At 46.8% G+C, this 22,408-nt stretch overlaps 1 protein-coding gene across 7 annotated transcripts in view; it reads right to left on the reverse strand.

Annotated features, from left to right (window-relative positions):
- LOC137429901 (caspase-8) overlaps positions 1-22,001 on the reverse strand; it is a 41,592-nt gene extending 19,591 nt beyond the window's left edge. For 2 of the 7 annotated variants that reach the window (XM_068120258.2, XM_068120253.2), the window contains exons 1-3: positions 21,751-21,970; positions 9,180-9,599; positions 6,817-6,919 (exon numbers count right to left, since the gene is read on the reverse strand). In XM_068120258.2, coding sequence (XP_067976359.1) covers positions 6,817-6,919; positions 9,180-9,421 — 345 coding nt within the window. In that variant the 5' untranslated portion in view covers positions 9,422-9,599; positions 21,751-21,970. Of the gene's footprint in view, positions 1-6,816; positions 6,920-9,179; positions 9,600-10,632; positions 11,009-21,750 lie in introns of those variants that run through there. The other 5 variants (XM_068120255.2, XM_078779959.1, XM_068120256.2 and 2 more) reach the window with 5 other exon arrangements.
- Between the last annotated feature and the right edge of the window lie 407 nt (positions 22,002-22,408).

Raw genomic sequence — 22,408 nt, forward strand, 5'->3', positions numbered from 1 at the left:
CTAAAAACTTTTAAAAATATACTAAACCTATATTTTTAGGGACAAGGAATCCAATGAAAGTATCAAATTAGTGCTATGGGGAATGGCAAGACACGAATCAAAGGTTTTGAATTGCAAAATACTGTCTATATATTCGCGATAAGTTGCATAATCAAATACATGTTATCATTTTGTACAGGCAGTTAATAACATCAAAATGTGTCACAATAATTCATATCACCAAACATACACAGGCAGTCAGCAAAATCATATATACACATGCAGTCAGTATAACTTCACATCTACACAGGCAGTCAATGACAAAATATACACAGGCAGTCAATGGCATCAAACATACACGATTACAGAATATGCCATTTAGAGTTCGTCATCACTGTCCTGTGTGTCGTATCCGACAATATAGTCCGCATCGTTTTCACAGTCCGTTCCACACAAGCAAAGGTCGGTCAAATTGATTGGCAAATCGAATTGGTCGAATGGTCGATCGAATCGAATTCGATGAATCGAATCGAATCGAATCGATCGAATTGTCGATCGAAGCGATTGGTCGAATGGTCGAATTGGTCGAATGGAATTGGTCGATTGGTCGAATTGGTCGAATCGAATTGGTCGGAATTGGCAAATGTAAACATTGATTTTCAGATTTTCCATGTAATAACGTTTCCAAAAATGTATAGGTTTACTAATCCATCATGATTCTGAACGAAAAAACATAGTGAACCTGACTAGAGGGAGGGCAGGGGAAAGAGGAAGACAACGCAAATTCTCTATGTAAATGTGTATCATGTAGCACCGCTCCAGGTGGGAAAGGGTATTCCAAGTCTCCACCCTCCACAGGAGAGTATTCCTGTCCCCACGCTTTCCTGTGCATCGAGGTATTTTGGAGAAGTATTTTGAAATAGACGTTTGAATGAGGATAATAACATAACTCCCCTGGCCTCTCCCATCGGAAGCAGGTGCTTCTCGGTACAAATAATTCAACACTGTAGCAGATAACAATGTTGCAAGCCAAAACGTTTTGATTATCATTCTAGAGCCTTCTGAGGCATGACGAAGCATGCTTAGGTTGTGTCAAATATCATTGCAAGAATGCCAAGTGGATTGTGGAGATTGTTTTGTCGTGATAAATCGTTTTGCACACGGCTTCTGGCTATCGTATCATGTCATCACACATGCAAAAATGATTGTGTTCAAAACAAAGTCAAATAGATACAGGTGGTAATGACATCTGTTTGGCAGAGTACTTCATTTAGCTTGAATGAAAAATAATAAAAACAATCCATATTATAGTAATAATTATTATTATAATCATCTGTTTTGCCTTTTTGTGAGCCAAATAGACAATATCTAGGCTTATGATAGACAGAAGTTATAGACAGTATAATCTGAAAGTGGAGCAAGAATTAGACATAAGCAAGGGAATAAAGAGAAGACAAGTAAACGAAAAAACATGTTTGAGGGCTACACACTTTTTTTAAAGTTTTAAACCTTTTTTTTTTGTCATTTCTGATAGATGAAAATGTACCAAAAAAGAGGACGGTGGGCCAAATTTCAGCTCTCTAGGATGTATGGAACCTAGAAAACAAATGGCTCAAAGATTTGAAACGGGACAAACAAACAAAGTTCAGATGAAGTTCTATAAAAGTGTGTAAAAAGAGAAAAAGAGACAGAAGAGAAGAGAAAAAGAGACAGAAGAGAAGAAAATAGAAGATAGACAGACAAAACAGAAGAATATATAAGACAGACAGACACATGAGAAGAGAAAAGACAGACAGACACACGAGAAGAGAAGAGACAGAAGAGAAGAGACAGAAGAGAAGTGATAGAAGACATCTGTCCATCCTGAAGAATGAACTTTCAAACTTGCATCCCTCCTCTAAAACTTGGTGGTGCCTCATCAAGTCTGTTTCTGGTTTATGCTCCCCCTCCACCACTTCCCTCTCTTCAAATGGCACCACAATCAACAATGAGAAGGCCAAATTCCTCAATTCTGTGTTTGCTTCCGAATCTTATGTTATCGTGTCCCTGTGTCTGTCTGTCTGTCTGTCTGTCTGTCTGTCTGTCTCTCTCTCTCTCTCTCTCTCTCTCTCTCTCTCTCTCTCTCTCTCTCTCTCTCTCTCTCTCTCTCTCTCTCTCCTTGCGAGAATCGAAGATTTTTCAAGTACACTACCGGTCAAAAGTTTTAGAACACCTCAATTTTTCCAGTTTTTATTGAAATTTAGGCAGTTTAATGTCTTAAAGTACTCTGAAATTAATCATAGAACAAACAAACAATTGGAGATAAAAAAGAAATAATAGAATCATTTTGTTAAACAAAATTTAATTTAAATATTTGACTCAGCAAAGTCGCCCCCTTTCCAGATATAACCGCTGAACACACTCGTGGCATTCTTTCTACAATGGAAATCAAATATTGTTCGGGAAGTTCTTCCCAACACTGTTGCAGAAGTTCCCAGAAATGTGTTGCATTTGTAGGTTCTTTGCTTTCACCCTTCTGTCCAATTCATCACAAACCAGCTCGATGGGGGTTAAGTCTGGAGACTGTGCTGGCCATTCCATGATTTGAAGCCTACCGTCTTGTTCTTTTCCTCGAAGGTAGTTTTGACATAGCCTGGAGGTGTGTTTAGGGTCATTATCTTGCTGTAGGATGAGCCCCTGACCAACTAGGCGTATACCCGAGGGTATTGCATGGCGCTACACAATGCTGTAGTAGCCCTTTTGGTTCAGGGTGCCAGTCACTCTGTGCAAGTCGCCGACTCTGAATCCAGCAAAATAGCCCCAGACCATCACGCTTCCTCCTCCATGTTGGACAGTTGGTGTCACACACTGAAGAACAAACCTTTCGCCTACTCGACGGCATACAAAAACCCTGCGTGATGAACCAAAGATTTCAAATTTTGATTCATCGGTCCATAAGACCTTCTTCCAGTCTTCAGTAGTCCACTGGCGGTGCTTCATGGCCCAGGCAAGCCTCTTTTTCTTATTTTGCCATCTTAGCAATGGCTTTCTTACTGCCACTCGACCTGTCAAACCTGCAGCTCGAAGTCTTCTCTTCACAGTTGAAACTGAGACTTGCTTACTTCGACCAGTGTTAAGCTGTGCTGGAAGCTGTTGTCCTGTGAGCCGCCTATCACGCAAGCTGTTGACGCTCAGAAATTTGTCTTCTGATTCTGTTGTGGCTTTGGGTCTGCCAGACCTCTTCCTGTCAGAGTTTCCTCCAGTTTCCAACATACTACTTCCTGCAGTGTAATATTGTCCAAATAATGCTTCAGAAGGTGCAATAATAGTCTGTTCCAATACTGCTTTTATACAAACGGGGGGTTTGGAATCAAGTAATCAGCAGAGGTTGGGACACCTGTAGGAATTGTTTGCATCAACTTTCAAAGCTTAATTTACTGACATTGCTGCAGAACAGCTGTAAGTTGTTAACCCATTACTTGTTCCCTGAAGAAGTCCTTTTATTTACAATATAACTGTGCAATTTACATTAGTTTCCCGTTTTTGCAAACCTAAACTTTTTTTTTAAACCTCGAGCAGTTTACTGCTTACCGTTGTACCATTTCAGGTTATTCACTGGACATTAAAATGCGTAAATTTCAATAAAAACTGGAAAAATTGAGGTGTTCTAAAACTTTCGACCGGTAGTGTATATTGGTTGGTCTTGTGCATTATTCTGTCTGTTTGTCTGTATGTATGTATGTCAGTCGCCTACAGGTCACAATTTGCAACCGATCTTCATGAAACTTCACCAAATGGGAGAGTTTGTCATAAGCACGAATCCTATTGTTTTGGGGGTCAAAAGCTCAATATGTCAACATAGGCAAAAGGTAACCAACTTTGTCAAATTTCTAAAATCCTCAATTTTCATCTGATTGACTTGAAATTTGAAGAGGATTTGCATATCTGGTCAATGAATTCAACCACCAACTATTTTTGAGGTCATCATCGGCCAACAACTTATTTTATGGATTTTGCAAGTATCGTGCTATGCACGACATATTTCTTGTTTCTTTCTCTTTCTTCTGGCAACCCTCGACTCTGATTCAGTAACTGGATCGGATAGCATCAGCTCATGGGTCCAAACAAACCTTCTCTGAGCTGCTCTTGCACATCCTCTCTCTCTGTCTTTTTCACCCTGTAATTTGCCCTAGGTAATCTTCCATCTGCTTGGAAGTCAGCAAACATGACAGCATTACATAAAATGGTGAAAAACACTGATTTGCTCAACTATAGACCAATTTACTTACCTCCAATCAGCAAGGTCATATAATCCATCACCACAGTTGATATGAAATCCTTCCTTTTCCTCATCTCATGTCATCAATTTGGCTTCAAACAAGGTCACTCTACCTTGGACATGCTAATTCTACTCACCCAACAATTGATGGATGCCCTCAATGTCACACATAGGCCTGGTGTTGGCTAAACGGTTAAGGTGGCTGGCTTGAGATCATAGGGTCCTGATGTTGAGCAATGTCATTCAGTTGCATTAACACCAGGTGGCTTCACTCAGCCTGTCATCCTTCCGAGGTCGGCAAAATAAGTACCGCTTACTGAAAATGGGGGGCATTGCATTAGCAGCAGCCGTGCCAACAGAAAATCATGCAACCAGCATCCACAGGCTGCACATGAACCACCAACATGTCAGACATGAGATCAGGGCCGTCTCTCTGGACATATCTCGTGGTTTAGATAAAGTTTTGCATCCTGCCCTGCTCTCCAAACTCTCTGCATATGGAATTTAAGGCCAACTCTTGCATTACTGACTTCCTTCACTCTCAGCCAACATGTGGCTCTAAAAAGAATCCTTTTTTCTCCTCTCCCTATCTTGACTGGAGTGCCCCAAGGCAGTGTTCTGGGCCTATCTTATTCCTAATTCATCAATCATTCTTATTCCTAAGTTATGATCAATAATCTCTGTTTCCTGGAAAATGCTATTTGTCTTTGCTGAAGACTCCACCCTCTTCCGTGACATCCCCCATCCTTATGACAGACAGGCTACAGCCTCTTCAGTCTCTTCAAACCTTGACAAGTGCACAAACTGGTCAAACATTTGGAATATGTCTTTCAATGCTGAGAAGTCCCACCCATCCACTCTCTCTGAAAGAACCGTGCTTTGTACCCCCGGCCCTTCAGGTTTCTGCAGGGTTCACACAGACCACCACCAACCCCCCCTCGTGAAACTGCCTAAATCCAAGATCACTGCTCACCTTCACTCATTTGTTTCTCATTTTCCTATCTGGAAAAACTTCCACACTCTCTTCAATCTCATTCTTCCCTCCAAGTCTTCAAAACTGCTGTTCACCAACATCTCAAATCATCCCCCATTGAAAACCATGATCTTTTCTACACCCGTTAAACCACTCGCCACTGATCTCAAAATTTTGTTTCGGTATCCATCTTGTCCACCCCTAGCATTCTCACCTACCCCTCTGTTACGTACATTCCTCATTTGTCCGTCGCCATATATTTCCTCCTTTCATCCTGTTGTTGGCATTCCCCCCTTATCCTTCTGTTATGTTGTGTCGTGTTGTGATCCATTGTGTTCTAGCATTTATATAAGCCTCGACTATGAATATATGAATGAATGATCGTTTTAAGGCCATTTCCCCCGCTAGAGCGGGGGTTAGCCTTGCGGGCCCCATGACAATCATGGTTCCCTGTTTGAGGCAATGTTTTTATGGCCGGATGCCCTTCCTGACGCCAACCCTTGGTCGCCTCTTACGATGCGCAGGGATATGGTGTACCTATTCTAAATCGGGGTACACACCGTGATCATTCATCCCAGCAAGCTGGTACTCAATTTGCCAACCTCGGAAGGATGACAGGCTGAGTCAACCCCCCTGGCGTTAATTCAGCGATCGACCGGGATTCAAACCCAGGATCCTTGGATCCCAAGCCGGCACCCTAACCACTAAGCCAACACCAGGCTTAAGCCAACACTTGACTATGTATACAAAAAAAAAAAAGAGAGAAGAGAAGACAGAACATAAGACAAGACCAGACTGGAGAGAATACAGGACATAATACAAAATAGACAAGAGAGAAGACGGGACAAGACAGGAGAGAAAACAAGATGACACAGAGAGAGCGGGACAGTGGGACAGCAACTTGCCAGTGAGAGTCAGGTTTCTTTGGGTCAATGGGTGTGGGAAAAAAAAATAATCAAGACTATGGATAGCAATGGGGGATGATGGTGCACAGCTTCCTTGAAGTTCTGAAGGGTGAGATTTGAACAGCCTTTTTTGTATGCAAACTCGAGGCTCATGTAAGAGCTAATACATTAAATACAAAAAAGACAGACACATAAAACATATAATTAAGGGAGCGGGAGACAAGAGGGGGACAGAGAGGGAAGCATACAAGCACAACAGTAGACAACAGGGACATCGGCAGATCTGTGGAAGGGAGAAGGGGGGGCGGAGGGAAGCTGTACACGGTATAAAACAAATGGACAATACGAGGAATTTCAGGAATGAAGTCGGAGATTGAAAGAGGTGGATTCGGGGTGAATTAGCAGGGGTAGAAAAGATCAAGGTTTTCGATGGGGGAAGATAAGAGATGGTGGTGAACAGCTGATTTAAAGACCTGGAGGGAGGAGAGGGATTGAAGGGAGTGTGGGAGCTTGTTCCAGAGGCGGGAGAAAAGAGGAATGAAAAGACAAGGAACAAGATGGGATAAACAAGGAACAAAACAGTTAAGGTACGCCCAGATTTTGGATTTTCCTTCCTGTAAAAGTGCCTTTAGAGATCTTATTTTGAATACAAATAACTATAACATTACTATCATTGTCATTATTATTAAGAGCAAACTGACCTTAATTTTCCTTTGGTATTGAGGAATGTCTTTTTCAAGAAGAAATGTAATGTTATTCCATTCTTCCTGAGTAAGCTCTTCATAGATGTTGAACATGAGAAGTCTGTATGGTAAATGCATTCATTGTTAAAGTGTACTTCAATATACAACTGTCCCAAAAATTTACTTCTAATTTACAGGACCTTAATTAAATCAAATCAAGCATCAAGTAACAATCCAAAAAAAACAAAAAAATTGCTTCAGTGAGCGTCCCCTTAACCCCAATAACTACAGAATAAACTGAAAAACTTCTGGCATGAATATTTTCAGATTAAAAAAGATAATCAAAGTTTATCCACCAAAACTACAAGGGTTAAAAAGGTGGACATGGAGAAGGAGGAGTACTAACAATGTTTTTTTGTTTTGATCACCTTTACAGAGCATTGGTGTTGTCGATCAGTTTCTTGGCAAGGGTTATAGTCTAGTGGGTAGAAGGGGGGTCTGTGCACCCCCCTGAAAACTTCTAATCAGTCTCTATATCAGAAAAAATGCGTAGAAAACGATTAGCTATGTTAAAAAATTCAAAAAGTGTCCCACGTATCATTTTTATGCAAATTAGTGTCGCCATTACAGAAAAATACAATTTTCACGATATCTCAACCAATACTGCAGCTGACTGCACAAATAAGATATCTAGACCCATTTTGAGGGTCAAGGATAATTACAAAAAGCACTCAAAGATAAAGTAAATCTATACATGGTAACATGTTAACCTGCAAATTCTTAAGTGCCTGTAATACCAAGAATTTGATTTGTCACTATATCTAGGTCAACGTTACACATTAAGAGGGACTTTTGATGGCAATTTTACCATATTGGTGCTATATTTGTGACCAAATGACTTTTACCACATCCATCATTCATCATCCTCGCTTTCAATGAAATCATCAAAGTCAAACTCGTCCTCTTCTTCTCCCTCATCTTCGCTGTCCACCTCTTCATGATCTCCACAGTCCAGCAGATCCTTTTCGCACCACATGTTCCTTTTCTCATAATTTTCTGTCTTTCTCACTCAAGAGTGATATCATGTGTGTTTGGTTGACCCTATCCTATAAATCCTAACAAAGTGTGCAAAACACAGCAAAGCTAGAACGCCACTCGCAGTCTCGCCTCACTCACTCACTCATTCGGAACAAAAATACTATCATTAACTGAACTCTATTATGAGCCACTGCTATTATGGCCCACATACCCGTATCAATGTATCATCCATGCACTCTATTATGTCAAATACATGACTATTATCCATAGGTTTATTGATGAATATGAAAAAAAAATTCAAACTACATCACCCATGGATAGTTGATCATATGTATGAAGTTTCGCATCAATCTGTTAAGCAGTTCCAGAGAATACGTTTTTATTTTCAATCCAATATGGCTGCTAGACCACATGACCAATGGAACCACCTTTAGAGGCCATTTTTCCCTGCAGAGCAGGGGTTGGCCTGTTTTTGGGCACCGTGGTCCCCTTTTTGAAGGAATGTTTTATGGCCGGATGCCCTTCCTGCCACCAACCCTGTTAGTCACCTCTTACGACACACAGGGAATTACCAGTGAACTGGTACTCAATTTGCCGACCTCGGAAGGATGACAGGCTGAGTCAACACCCCCCTGGCGTTAATTCAGTAATTGACCAGGATTCGAACCCAGGATCCTAGGATGCCAAGCCGGCACCCTAACCGCTAAGGCAACACCAGACCAATGACTGCATTAATTTAATACTTCACTCACATCAGGTCTTAGAACAGATGTATGAAGTTTCACAATTTTTTGGAAAATGATTTTGATTCAACCAATTATGGCTGGAATACCACTTAACCGATCACGTCCTTATTAACACCTTGGACCACATGGGGAGTTTATGGCATATGCCAATCCCCCCCCCCCCCCCCCCCCCCCCCGTTGAGCGGTTTTGGAGAAAAAGATGTCCAATTTATTTTTTCCTTTCATTCAATTTTGCGACCGTACCATATGAACCATGACACTAGTTATCAATAAAATATTCTCCATGGGGAGTCTCTCCTATGTTTAAAGTTTTGCATCGATCGGACAAGCAGTTGCACAGAAAACATTTTTAAAAGTGAAAATATATAGACACGGACACACACAGACAGCATCACATCCCCTGCGGGGCAAGGCGAACTATGACAATCGCATCCAGCACATGGTGGCTTTCATGAAAGGTTAACAATAATCATCCGACACCTTGACAATTGCAAAAGAAAAGTCTTACAATTTAAAGAGCATCAGGTAACCAACTTCCTGTGGCCCTTGGTCAAACACAAACCTCCCCTAACCCATCCTCCTCCCCAGCGTTCCCACCTAAAAGGGTTGATGTAGGATGGCAGGTCGTCTGCAGCTTCACCATTGCCTCTTAAATGAAGTCGTTGCAGGAGATTCAGAATAGAGTCTCCCGAAGAAATATCTCCTGTTTGAGGCCCGAGATGCTTCATGAAATCTGACGTGCTCAATTTCTCATCTCGGCATAGGAAGCGCAGTGTCGATTGCATTTCTGTGGATTTCTCAGAGGACTCAGGCTCAGCAGTTGGCAGCACATGAGCCATTCTCCTGGAATCACTAGCTGAAGCCAATCACTTGTCTACCAAAGACAACTTTTTAATCTTTTAAAACCATCCCAATAAAACTTTGCAAATCAGTTTAAATTTTTTCAACTTTGAATGCCATCAAACTCACTCCGTGAGACTCCCCCGATTCAGCCACTCCGTTTTGTCTCTTTCTGCACTGCAAGTTCAAAAGAAAATATTAGGTTAAGACAGTGAAAAATTAAGTATATCAAGTGAACAGTGAACTTGACTGAGAAGTATTGGACTTGTGGATATATACAATTCGTGGACAAATCCATCAAGGACAGGTGATGGGATGGAATGGCATTTGATACAAGAGGGCCAAACAACAACTATAGAGTTCTTCTAACACCGTACCCAACAAATTCTTGAGAAACAAGAATATGTGAAGGGTTGTGAATATGTGAAGGCCAGGGGCCGGTGGTGTGTGGGGGGGGGGGGGGGGGGGGGGGGAATTGATATTAGACGAGATGATGTAAAATGGCGTAATATTTTGCCCAAGTACTACTAAACAGACGGGTTTTGAAAAATTTCTAGAAGGCGATTTGCATTCTACAGTGTTCAAGTATATAATTAAATTGAAATAAAAATAAAGATTGATAGGATGTAGAAAAATATAAATTCGAAAGTTTACTACCATCAATTCAGCTTCTTTTACACCACCTTATTTAACACATTACATTGGTTATTTGTGCCTGTTGTTTGTGTCATCCTTAAAAACAGTAAGTTTTTTGTTTGAAATGATTTTCAATTTTGTTTGACTGCCAAGACAGACAAAGTAAAAAACCAAATAAATCTCTCCTCTGTGCATGCACATTGCACAATCAGGACAAATTCAGAGCGAAAACTGCTGAGCTAGAGGTTCATTTCCTGACAGGTGTTCTGATTCGTGTTCAAAATACAACATCGAATTGAAATCCCAAGTTGTTCCTCGATCATAAACTGATGTTTGTAGATCGACAAACCGAGACAAAGTGAATCAATTGCTTCATCCCGCTTTTTGCTTAGCGTGCGCGGGGCACCAACAATCATGCGATGTTGGGCTTACAGCACCACCCACCGGAATGACGTGACGTCTTCTGGCATAGTGACCACTAACAAAAGTCAGCTTTAACTCGGCCAAAGGGAATAAATGGATCAAGTAAATTAAGATGGCGTAAGCAGAATTGTAAGACGTTAATTGTGCATACCGAGCTTGTTGATGATGTATGCAGCAGTGAGAGAGACGACACAAACAGACAAACGCATTCATATTATTTACATAGATTTCTCAAAGCAATACAAGAAACTTTTTATGCCTTTGCCAATGAAGTCGCCAGATGCATTATGTTTTTGGGTTGTCCGTCCGGCTGTCTGTCTGTCTGTCCGTCCGGCTGTCCGTCCATCCATGATAAGTTATTGTGGTAACGAAAAACTGAAAACGGTTGAAGGGATTCAAGTCAAACTTGGTACAAGCATGTACGACACAAACAAACTGATTAGATTATGGAGTCACGAGGTCAAAGGTCCGTTAGGTAAAAATTTTGTTCCTGTGCTAACTTGTGAACCAGTGATGGGATTTTGAACAAACTTGGTACAAGTATATATTATGATAAAAAGATGAACTGTTTAGATCTCATCCCCTCCGTTTAGATCTCATCCCCTCCCCCAACCAACGTATAAAACGAATCTTTCAAATACGAAACAATTTTGTGACAAAACAACTAGAGTGAAGTTGATGGCGTTCCATTGCAAATCCCCACGCTTCACACCTAAAGCAACGTTGAAAGATAGCAAAAGGTTCCACCAAAGTATGACCCAATATTAAATTTTGCATTTAAAAAAATCTTCTGTTTTGACCCTTTGTGACCCACAGTCCCACACCTGGGCATGAACAAGCGGTCAAATCCCACAAATCGTTACATATTTCATGCACCACCCCCCCCAATGTTGATTGTATATACCATATGAAGTTTCTTTTTTTTTAAATGTCCGTAATTGCATTTTTTTGGTATTTGACCTTATGGCCCCACCCCATGGGGTGGGGCCAAAAATGATTCGTACTGCTCTCGCACCTTCTTGCCATATAGTGATCACAACTATCAAGTTTGGTGAATTTCTGCATAACTGTTTTGGAGATAGCATGACATACAGATGCAGACAGACAGGAGCTGATTACAATATTCCCGCCCCCCCCCCCCCCCCAATGGGGATAATAAAAATATTTTAAAAACAACTTTGGGATAATAATCAATGCATGCACTAAATTTGAAGTCTCATAAAACAATAAATGGATCAAAGATGGCACTCACTCAAAGGAAAACCTCAACAAAATACAGAACTGATCATTTTTCGAGTGAATCAAGGTTTCCGGCCTGCCATGGCTACATTTAAACCAATCCACACAATAATATAAAAACGATACCTTACAACAGCCCCGACAAATGAAATAGAGATACACAAAATTAACATCCATCCTTACATTACACAAGGGTTCAAAGGTTAATACCAGAAACAAAATAATGTTTCTGGCCTGCCAAGAATTTGTATCATTCATATTTAGACCAAGCTAGACAAGACTTGGCACAAAAACACAATACCTTACCGCAGCCTCTTCCGAGCCAAAGGCAAGCAAACACAAGGTCCAGTGTTCTCCTTTTTGATTTTATGAGGATAAAAGTTGTAGGAAAGGGGCAGTGGAGACTATTCTATTTGCTCGTGATTGATAGTTCGCAATTCTAGTCTTCCTCAACTCTCACCGATATTGCCATATATATATATATATACATACACAGTAACGTCGTACTCGTGACGTTGTATTCCAAAAAAAATCCCCCCATACCTAAGTCCCAATACCAGTTTCTTCGCACACGCCCTCTGTAAGCTGTTAGCGGGATTTTTTGTGTTTGTCTACTTGGTGTTCACCGTGCAGTTGGTATGCCATCACTTGTCTGCATTCGCTCGTCCCTGCCATGAACAGAGCAAATCCTGAACGCACGATCAACGTTTTCTGAATGCAGTGGCGAGTTTGAGGGGAAAAGCAAATTGGCATGCCATGTTGTTAAAACGTATAAAACATGATGTTTTATACAACATGATGTTTATACAAACCCATGGGGTGGGGCTATAAGGTCAAATACCAAAAAAATGCAATTACGGACATTAAAAAAAAAAGAAACTTCATATGGTATATACAATCAACATTGGGGGGGTGGTGCATGAAATATGTAACGATTTGTGGGATTTGACCGCTTGTTCATGCCCAGAAGATGCAAATTGGCATCTTCGTATCCCGTTTCACGGGTTTATCCAATATTTAATCTGTTCTGATTTTCGTGCTTCCAAAGTATGTGGGATGCATCGGGTAATTTTCCCAAGTCAGTTGCATTTTAAAAATTCCCAAATGCATGAAATCCCCAAATCAAGTGTTCTGCTTTTTGGAGTAACGACCTTTGTAATCATAGCTTGCACACAATGCATCATCACCAGTGGCATGATTGTTTTATATGCAATAAAAAATATCCAGTATATATATACAGCTACACATGCAGCAACCACAAATGGATGTGTATGGACCACCACCCCCAGTCAGTGAGAACACCAACGACAACATCAAAACAACAGCTTCCACTCCCAGAATTCACAGCACCAAAAAAAACGTTCGAAACATGGTGGAGCACCCAACCACCCACGCTTATAACCTTCACCACTCAACAACAAAACACACACAAGAAGGTGGATACATCAAGGCCTGGGAGATCTCCGTTCCACCTTCTGAAATCTGCATCTGGAGATATAACACACACACACACACACACACACACACACACACACACACACACACACACACACACACACACACACACACACACACACACACACACACACACACCTCAATACAATCTTGATTTAACATTATATTTTGATATATTAATACCATATTATTAATTTGTGATCGGAATGATGAATGATGCTGTTTGGAATGAAAATACAGAGAATGTGCTGTCGATGCCTGAAGTTCGACTGAAGGTGGCACAGGAATGTGGAATTTATTGGTTCATCGTTTGCCATTCACTGTTTTTTGGGTTGTTGTTTTTTAACCAAAGTCATTCAAGAACCGGCTGTCCGTGCCAGAAGTCAAAAACATTTAATACTTACATTATTTGCTAACTGCTAATTGGTATACCCACCCAGGCCATACTATTCTCTTCAACTGAAGTATTAAACAAGCCCAGCTGCGCCGTTGTTAGACTATCGGTCTTGTTTTTTAATATAAATATGAAGACACATCATGGGACAAAGCAGTGAACTTGTTCAGAAAAGAGGAAGTGGCAGTACCCCTTCCCCACCCCCACTCCACCACCCTTCCCCCAATGACTGCTTCCTGAAGAGTGCAGGAGGTGGGGCGTGGATTGTGAATTCCCTTAAAATAACTTCAACACAGAGGATAGCCTTGACGCCCATCAAGCCTGCACTATTATTAGCAACCTATGGTTGTTTGTCCATGCTCTATGCTTTTTAAATGCTGAGCATCAAGCAAGGAAGCAGCATGTACCATCTATTTAAGTCTTCGATACCACTCGGCGGGGGTCGTGTTCAAACCACAGATGCCCCAGACTAAAAGCAGACACCAACTATTACCCCCACCAAATCTCGTGGCTGGTGATGAGCCAGCAAGCAGTCCAGGCTGCCACAGATCCCGGCCGTCAATCCAGGCCTATTGTATTGTCTGTGGACCTCAACAAAACCACCTCCGATATCATATTGTTACTGATCCCAGAACAAATGTGTTTCCACTCTCAGGAGAGCCAGAAAACATCTACCCAACCTCAAGATTGAACTTTCAAACTTGTTCCACTCCCAAACTCGAAAACTCTAAAAACTTGGTGGTGCCTCGTCAGTTCTGATCTGGTGTATGCTCCCCCTCTATCTCTTCCCTCTTAAAATGACACCATGGCTGACTCAGCTCAGCCCAGTGCCTCAATTCTGTGTTTGCTACCAAATATTGTCTACAACACCTCATTATGTCCCCAGCCTCCCCAGTCACACCCAATTGCTCATGGAATCATCTTTCGTTTCTGTATCTGACAGCCCTAGACTCTGATTCTGCAACCGGGGACCCGACTGCATCAGCTCACTTGTCCTAAAAACAAAAAACCGCTGCTCTTGCACATCCTCTCTCTCTGCCTTTTCACCCCATCATTTAGCCTGGGTCATCTTCCATTCACTTCCAAATCAGCAAACATCACTGCATTAGATAAAACTGCAAAAACTGATCCCCTCAATGACAGACATATCACCTTACTTCCAATCGTCAACAAAGTCATGGAATCCATAATCTCAGTCGACATAAAATCCTTCATTTTCTCTAACAATCTAATCTCAGATCACCAATTTGGTTTCAGACCACGTCACTCCACCTTGGACATGCTCCTTCCATGAAACCAATAATGGATGTAGGCCCTCAATGTCAGACATGATATCAGGGCCGCCTCTCACATATCTCCAACTTTCGATAGTCTGGCACCTCAGCTTGCTCTCCAAACTCTCTGGCTATGGCAACCCAGGGCAAACACCACATGGCCTACTAATGACTTCCCCTACCAAGGTGTGGCTCTCAACGTAATCCTTTCATCTACTCTCCCTGTTAAAGCTGGAGTGCCCCAAAGCAGTGTTCTGAGCCCAGTTCTATTCGTATTATTCAATAACGATCTCTCTGGCTCTTTGGAAAAATCCTCCTGATATATTTGCTGATGAATCCACCCCATTCTGTGACTCATTCTTCAGACAGGCATGTTACCATCTCTTCCCTCTCTTCTGACCTTGAAAAAAAAATCACGAGCTGGTCAAACACTCGCAATATGTCTTTCAATCTTGACAAGTCACTCTCTATCTCTATCACTTTCGCTCTCCAAAAGGACCATCTGGCAACCCCCCCATATACTTTCTTAACAATGCTCTTGAAGAAGTTCAGTTACTCAAACGCCTGGGTCTCACTGTCAGTCATGAACTTTCTTGGGCAAACCACATTTCAAAGTTGGCCTCCAAAGCCAGCAATTACTAGGCATCCTGTATCGTGCAAATGCAACTTGGCAACCTCCGTCATAGTCAACGTAGCAAAGACCTTCCTTGGCACACTTGAACTCCCATCCACCGACAAAACCTTAATCCACAGCTTGATGGAGTACTGCTCTCCCCTCAGGACTGGCGACCCTGCCTCACACCATCGAAACCAAGGCCTTCAAGATTATTGGAATCCGTTCCCTCCCCTCCTCCTCCATCCACACCCGACCCCCCCCCCCCCGCCCCCCAACTCTCTCTCTACTGTTCCTTTTGTTCTGTTGTACTCTGATCATCAATTGTTCTACCTCCTCCACGAGTATCGACTCTGTAAACAAAGAAATTAAAGTAAGAACAAGAACGGTAATCGGTAAAGTGCGTAACATCATCAGACTGAACAGTTTACATTTTGTATCCCACTGACACCGACTGATATCTGCATCTGCATCCAGACATGAACCAAAATCAAATTGGCTTGTTCTTGTCAACTACCCAACTCATCCACCAAGTTTTACCATAACCCATCCACAACTTTGAGATATCATGCTATATCTTGTTTATGGCCCCATCTCTCAATGGTGAAGAATCACATTTAAAAAATATTGGAACTGGATTTTCACCAAAATCTAATCAATTCGTCCTTGTCACACACCTAACCTGTCCACCAAATTTCATCCGAATCTGTCAACATTTTGATATATCATGCTCACAAACAGACGGGTGAAAAAACAACCTCCGCCCACCTTCGTGGCAGAGATGATAAAAGAATAGAGAGAACGGCACTCAATGAGGTCGTGACATCAACGGATATGATTCCACCCACATTACATCATCATGCACATACTTGAAGAAAGTTTGATTTAAATCCCTTGAGCTGTTTTCCAGTATCACATTTTACCTGACATGACCTCTGACCTTTAATGCTGAAATCTAATCATTTCATCTTTGCATCATTATTTACATTTACACCAAGTTAGGTCAAAATCCCAGCACGGGTTCACATGTTAGCTCGGAAACAGAATTTTTTTCCTAATATGACCTTTGACCTCATGAACCAAAATCTAATCAGTTCATCTTCACATCATTATACATACCTGCACCAAGTATGAATTGGAACCTTTTGTTATTCTCAAGTTATCATGGTAACGAAAAATTATCACAGACAATCACATGGCCAGACAACCCAAAAACATAATGGCGACTTCTTCGGCAGAGGCATAAAAATCCTGCAGCACGGATCTTTCATGAAGCCAACCGACAGCACTGGGGCGGCGCCGCCTCCACGTCACCATTCAGAATCGGAGATGAGGCGCCGCCTCGACGTCACCCGGCAGAATCGGAGGCGGGGAGCCCCCTACACGTCACCCTTCAGAATCGGAGGCGGGGAGCCCTTCCACGTCACCGGCAGAAACGGAGGTAGGGAGCCCCCTTCACGTCGCCCAGGGGAAACGGAGGCATGGAGGCCCCTACACGTCACCCTTCAGAATCGGAGGCGGAGAACCCCCTCCACGTCACCGGCGGAAACGGAGGTGGGGAGCCCCCTCCACGACACCCAGCAGAATCAGAGGCGGGGAGCCCCCTCCATGTTGGCCAGTGGAAACGGAAGCAGGGAGTCCCCTTCACATCGCCCAGTGGAAACGGAGGTGGGGAGCCTCCTCCAGGTCTCCCGGTGGAAACGGAGGCGGGGAACCCCCTCCACGTCTCCCGGTGGAAACGGAGGCGGGGAGCCCCCTCCACGTCTCCCGGTGGAAACGGAGGTGGGGAGCCCCCATCACGTCGCCCGGAGGAAAAGAGGGCGAGGCACCCACTCCACGTCACCCAGGAAAGAAACGAGGGCGAGGAACCCACTCCGTCACCCAAGGTGGAAATGAGGGCGAGGCACCCACTCCGTCACCCAGGGCGGAAATGAGGACAAGGCACCCACTCCACGTCACCCAGGGCGGAAATTAGGGCAAGGCACCAACTCCACGTCACCCAGGAAGGAAACGAGGCTGAGGCACCCACTCCACGTCACCCAGGGCGGAAATGAGGGCGAGGAACCCACTCCGTCACCCAAGGTGGAAATGAGGGCAAGGCACCCACTCCACGTCACCCAGGGCGGAAATGAGGGCAAGGCACCCACTCCACGTCACCCAGGGAGGAAACGAGGCCGAGGCACCCACTCCACATCACGCAGGGCGGAAACTAGGGCAAGGCACCCACTCCACGTCACCCAGGGAGGAAACGAGGTCGATGCACCCACTCCGTCACCCAGGGCGGAAACGGAGGCGGGGATCCCCCTCCACGTCACCAGTCGGAAAGGAGAGGGCGAGGCACCCACTCCACGTCACCCAGGGCGGAAATGAGGGGAGGCACCCACTCCACGTCACCCAGGGCGTAAATGAGGGCAAGGCACCCACTCCACGTCACCCAGGGAGGAAACGAGGGCGAGGCACCCACTCCGTCACCCAAGGCGGAAATGAGGGTGAGGCACCCACTCCACGTCACCCAGGGTGGAAATGAGGGCAAGGCACCCACTCCACGTCACCCAGGGGGGAAACGAGGCCGAGGCACCCACTCCACGTCACCCAGGGCGGAAATGAGGAGACGCAACCACTCCACGTCACCCAGGGCGGAAATGAGGGCAAGGCACCCACTCCGTCACCCAAGGCGGAAATGAGGGCGAGGCACCCACTCCGTCACCCAGGGCGGAAATGAGGGCGAGGCACCCACTCGTCACCCAGGGCGAAAATGAGGGGAGGCACCCACTCCACGTCACCCAGGGAGGAAACGAGGGTGAGGCACCCACTCCGTCACCCAAGGCGGAAATGAGGGCGAGGGACCCACTCCACGTCACCCAGGGAGGAAACGAGGCCGAGGCACCCACTCCACGTCACCCAGGGCAGAAATGAGGGGAGGCACCCACTCCACGTCACCCAGGGCGGAAATGAAGGCAAGGCACCCACTCCACGTCACCCAGGGAGGAAACGAGGGCGAGTCACCCACTCCGTCACCCAGGGCGGAAATGAGGGCAAGGCACCCACTCCACGTCACCCAGGGCGGAAATGACGGCAAGGCACCCACTCCATGTCACCCAGGGAGGAACGAGGGCGAGGCACCCACTCCGTCACCCAGGGCGGAAATGAGGGCAAGGCACCCGCTCCACGTCACCCAGGGCGGAAATGAGGGCAAGGCACCCACTCCACGTCACCCAGGGAGGAAACGAGGGCGAGGCACCCACTCCGTCACCCAGGGCGGAAATGAGGACAAGGCACCCACTCCACGTCACCCAGGGCGGAAATGAGGGCAAGGCACCCACTCGACGTCACCCAGGAAGGAAATGAGGCCGAGGCACCCACTCCACGTCACCCAGGGCGGAAATGAGGGCAAGGCACCCACTCCACCTCACCCAAGGCGGAAATGAGGGCGAGGAACCCACTCCGTCACCCAGGGCGGAAATGAGGGCAAGGCACCCACTCCACGTCACCCAGGGCGAAAATGACGGGAGGCACCCACTCCACGTCACCCAGGGAGGAAACGAGGGTGAGGCACCCACTCCGTCAGGACCATCACCCAAGGCGGAAATGAGGGCGAGGCACCCACTGCACGTCACCCAGGGCGGAAATGAGGGCAAGGCACCCACTCCACGTCACCCAGGGAGGAAACGAGGCCGAGGCACCCACTCCACGTCACCCAGGGCGGAAATGAGGGGACGCACCCACTCCACGTCACCCAGGGCGGAAATGAGGGCAAGGCACCCACTCCACCTCACCCAGGAAGGAAACGAGGGTGAGGCACCCACTCCGTCACCCAAGGCGGAAATGAGGGCGAGGCACCCACTCCGTCACCCAGGGCGGAAATGGGGGCAAGGCACCCACTCGTCACCCAGGGCGAAAATGAGGGGAGGCACCCACTCCACGTCACCCAGGGAGGAAACGAGGATGAGGCACCCACTCCGTCACCCAAGGCGGAAATGAGGGCGAGGGACCCACTCCGTCACCCAGGGCGGAAATGAGGGCAAGGCACCCACTCCACATCACCCAGGGCGGAAATGAGGGCAAGGCACCCACTCCACGTCACCCAGGGAGGAAACGAGGCCGAGGCACCCACTCCACGTCACCCAGGGCGGAAATGAGGGGAGGCACCCACTCCACGTCACCCAGGGCGGAAATGAGGGCAAGGCACCCACTCCACGTCACCCAGGGAGGAAACGAGAGCGAGTCAGCCACTCCGTCACCCAAGGTGGAAATGAGGCCGAGGCACCCACTCCGTCACCCAGGGCGGAAATGAGGGCAAGGCACCCACTCCATGTCACCCAGGGCGGAAATGACGGCAAGGCACCCACTCCATGTCACCCAGGGAGGAACGAGGGCGAGGAACCCACTCCGTCACCCAGGGCGGAAATGAGGGCAAAGCACCCGCTCCACGTCACCCAGGGCGGAAATGAGGGCAAGGCACCCACTCCACGTCACCCAGGGAGGAAACGAGGGCGAGGCACCCACTCCGTCACCCAGGGCGGAAATGAGGACAAGGCACCCACTCCACGTCACTCAGGGCGGAAATGAGGGCAAGGCACCCACTCCACGTCACCCAGGGAGGAAACGAGGCCGAGGCACCCACTCCACGTCACCCAGGGCGGAAATGAGGGCAAGGCACCCACTCCACCTCACCCAGGGAGGAAACGAAGGCGAGGCACCCACTCCGTCACCCAAGGCGGAAATGAGGGCGAGGCACCCACTCCGTCACCTAGGGCGGAAATGAGGGCAAGGCACCCACTCCATGTCACCCAGGGCGAAAATGAGGGGAGGCACCCACTCCACGTCACCCAGGGAGGAAACGAGGGTGAGGCACCCACTCCGTCAGGACCGTCACCCAAGGCGGAAATGAGGGCGAGGCACCCACTGCACGTCACCCAGGGCGGAAATGAGGGCAAGGCACCCACTCCACATCACCCAGGGAGGAAACGAGGCCGAGGCACCCACTCCACGTCACCCAGGGCGGAAATGAGGGGAGGCACCCACTCCACGTCACCCAGGGCGGAAATGAGGACAAGGCACCCACTCCACGTCACCCAGGGAGGAAACGAGGTTGATGCACCCACTCCGTCACCGAGGGCGGAAACTGAGGCGGGGATCCCCTTCCACGTCACCCGTCGGAAACGAGAGGGTGAGGCACCCACTCCACCTCACCCAGGGCGGAAATGAGGGGAGGCACCCACTAGACGTCACCCAGGGTGGAAATGAGGGCGAGGCACCCACTCCACGTCACCCTGGGAGGAACGAGGCCGAGGCACCCACTCCGTCACCCAGGGTGGAAACGAGGGCGAGGCACCCACTCGACATCACCCAGGGAGGAAACGAGGGCGAGGCACCCACTCCGTCACCCAAGGCGGAAATGAGGGCGAGGCACCCACTCCGTCACCTAGGGCGGAAATGAGGGGAGGCACCCACTCCACGTCACCCAGGGAGGAAAAGAGGGCGAGGCACCCACTCCGTCACCCAAGGCGGAAATGAGGGCAAGGCACCCACTCCACGTCACCCAGGGCGGAAATGAGGGCAAGGCACCCACTCCACGTCACCCAGGGCGAAAATGAGGGGAGGCACCCACTCCATGTCACCCAGGGAGGAAAAGAGGGCGAGGCACCCACTCCGTCACCCAAGGCGGAAATGAGGGCGAGGCACCCACTCCACATCACCCAGGGCGGAAATGAGGGCAAGGCACCCACTCCACGTCACCCAGGGAGGAAACGAGGTCGAGGCACCCACTCCGTCACCCAGGGCGGAAACGGAGGCGGGGATCCCCCTCCACGTCACTCGTCGGAAACGGAAGCGGGGAGCCCCTCTCCACGTCACCCGTCGGAAACGGAAGCGGGGAGCCCCCCTCAACGTCACCGGCGGAAACGGAGGTGGGGATCCCCCTCTACGTCGCCTGGAGGAAACGGGAGTGGGCACCCCCTCCAGGTCGCCCGGAGGCGGCGAGGGCGGGGCGCCCACTCCACGTCACCCAGGCGGAAATGAGGGCGGGGGGCGCCCATCCGTCACCCTGGGCGAAAACCGGGGCGGACCCCTATGTTGTCCAGTGGCACCTGCCCTGGCCTTCGACCTCGAACGGACGGGGAACAGTCAGTTACTTATATAAACCAAACTCCGTCAAAAATCGGCAAGCGAGATACAAGTTAAGGCAGGAAGTATTTTGTCTTCAAATAAATTAGTTTGATTTTTAACGTTATCTCACAATAATCACGAGTTGCCCAATATTGTACGAAAAAGCGTCTCAAATATAACACTTACCCCAGGTGGGAGCAGGACATACAAACCGCGCTTTTTAATCTTGGAAACCCTCACTTCCTTATTCGAGGCTGCGCCGCTCTCTCTCTGATTTTACACAAAATATCAGCAAAGGTTATTTTCTGTGCTGACAACAGAAACTTCAAATGGCCAAAGTGTTCGTATTCTGTTTCGCTGGATCGCAAATCGGTAAATACGTGACGTCACGCGATATCCAGGGGACTTTCCCAGATTGTTTATACCTGTTCCTGTATACGTCATTTCCTGTGTTTTCACGTCCGTATCGGGAAGTGAAGAATAATCACCTTTTCGTGTGTGGTTAATGGTTATTACTTTACAAGTAAAAGAGACACCCCAAACACAACGAGCTGTATGTGGATGAATACAAAAATAAGGTGAAATTGGTAGTGCTTGGTTGCCCGTAGCAACAGAAGATGGCTGTTCGCGTAAATTGCCCACGTTGTAGTCGTAAAGTTCAGCAAGCAGGCACGCCCTAAAATGGTGTCAAGGAACCTCCGAGAAGACCAGACCACTTGCCAGCCCAACTGCAGGTGGGAATTTGTTTAAAATGCCGGCGATAATTCGCCTACTCTTCATGAAGGACACCGTGATCCCCCAATCTTCACGAACGATACCGCGGGATATTGAACATCCACCAACT

This window comes from Myxine glutinosa, chromosome 6, assembly GCF_964187855.1.
Source record: "Myxine glutinosa chromosome 6, kmMyxGlut1.1, whole genome shotgun sequence".
NCBI classification, from domain to species: domain Eukaryota; kingdom Metazoa; phylum Chordata; class Myxini; order Myxiniformes; family Myxinidae; genus Myxine; species Myxine glutinosa.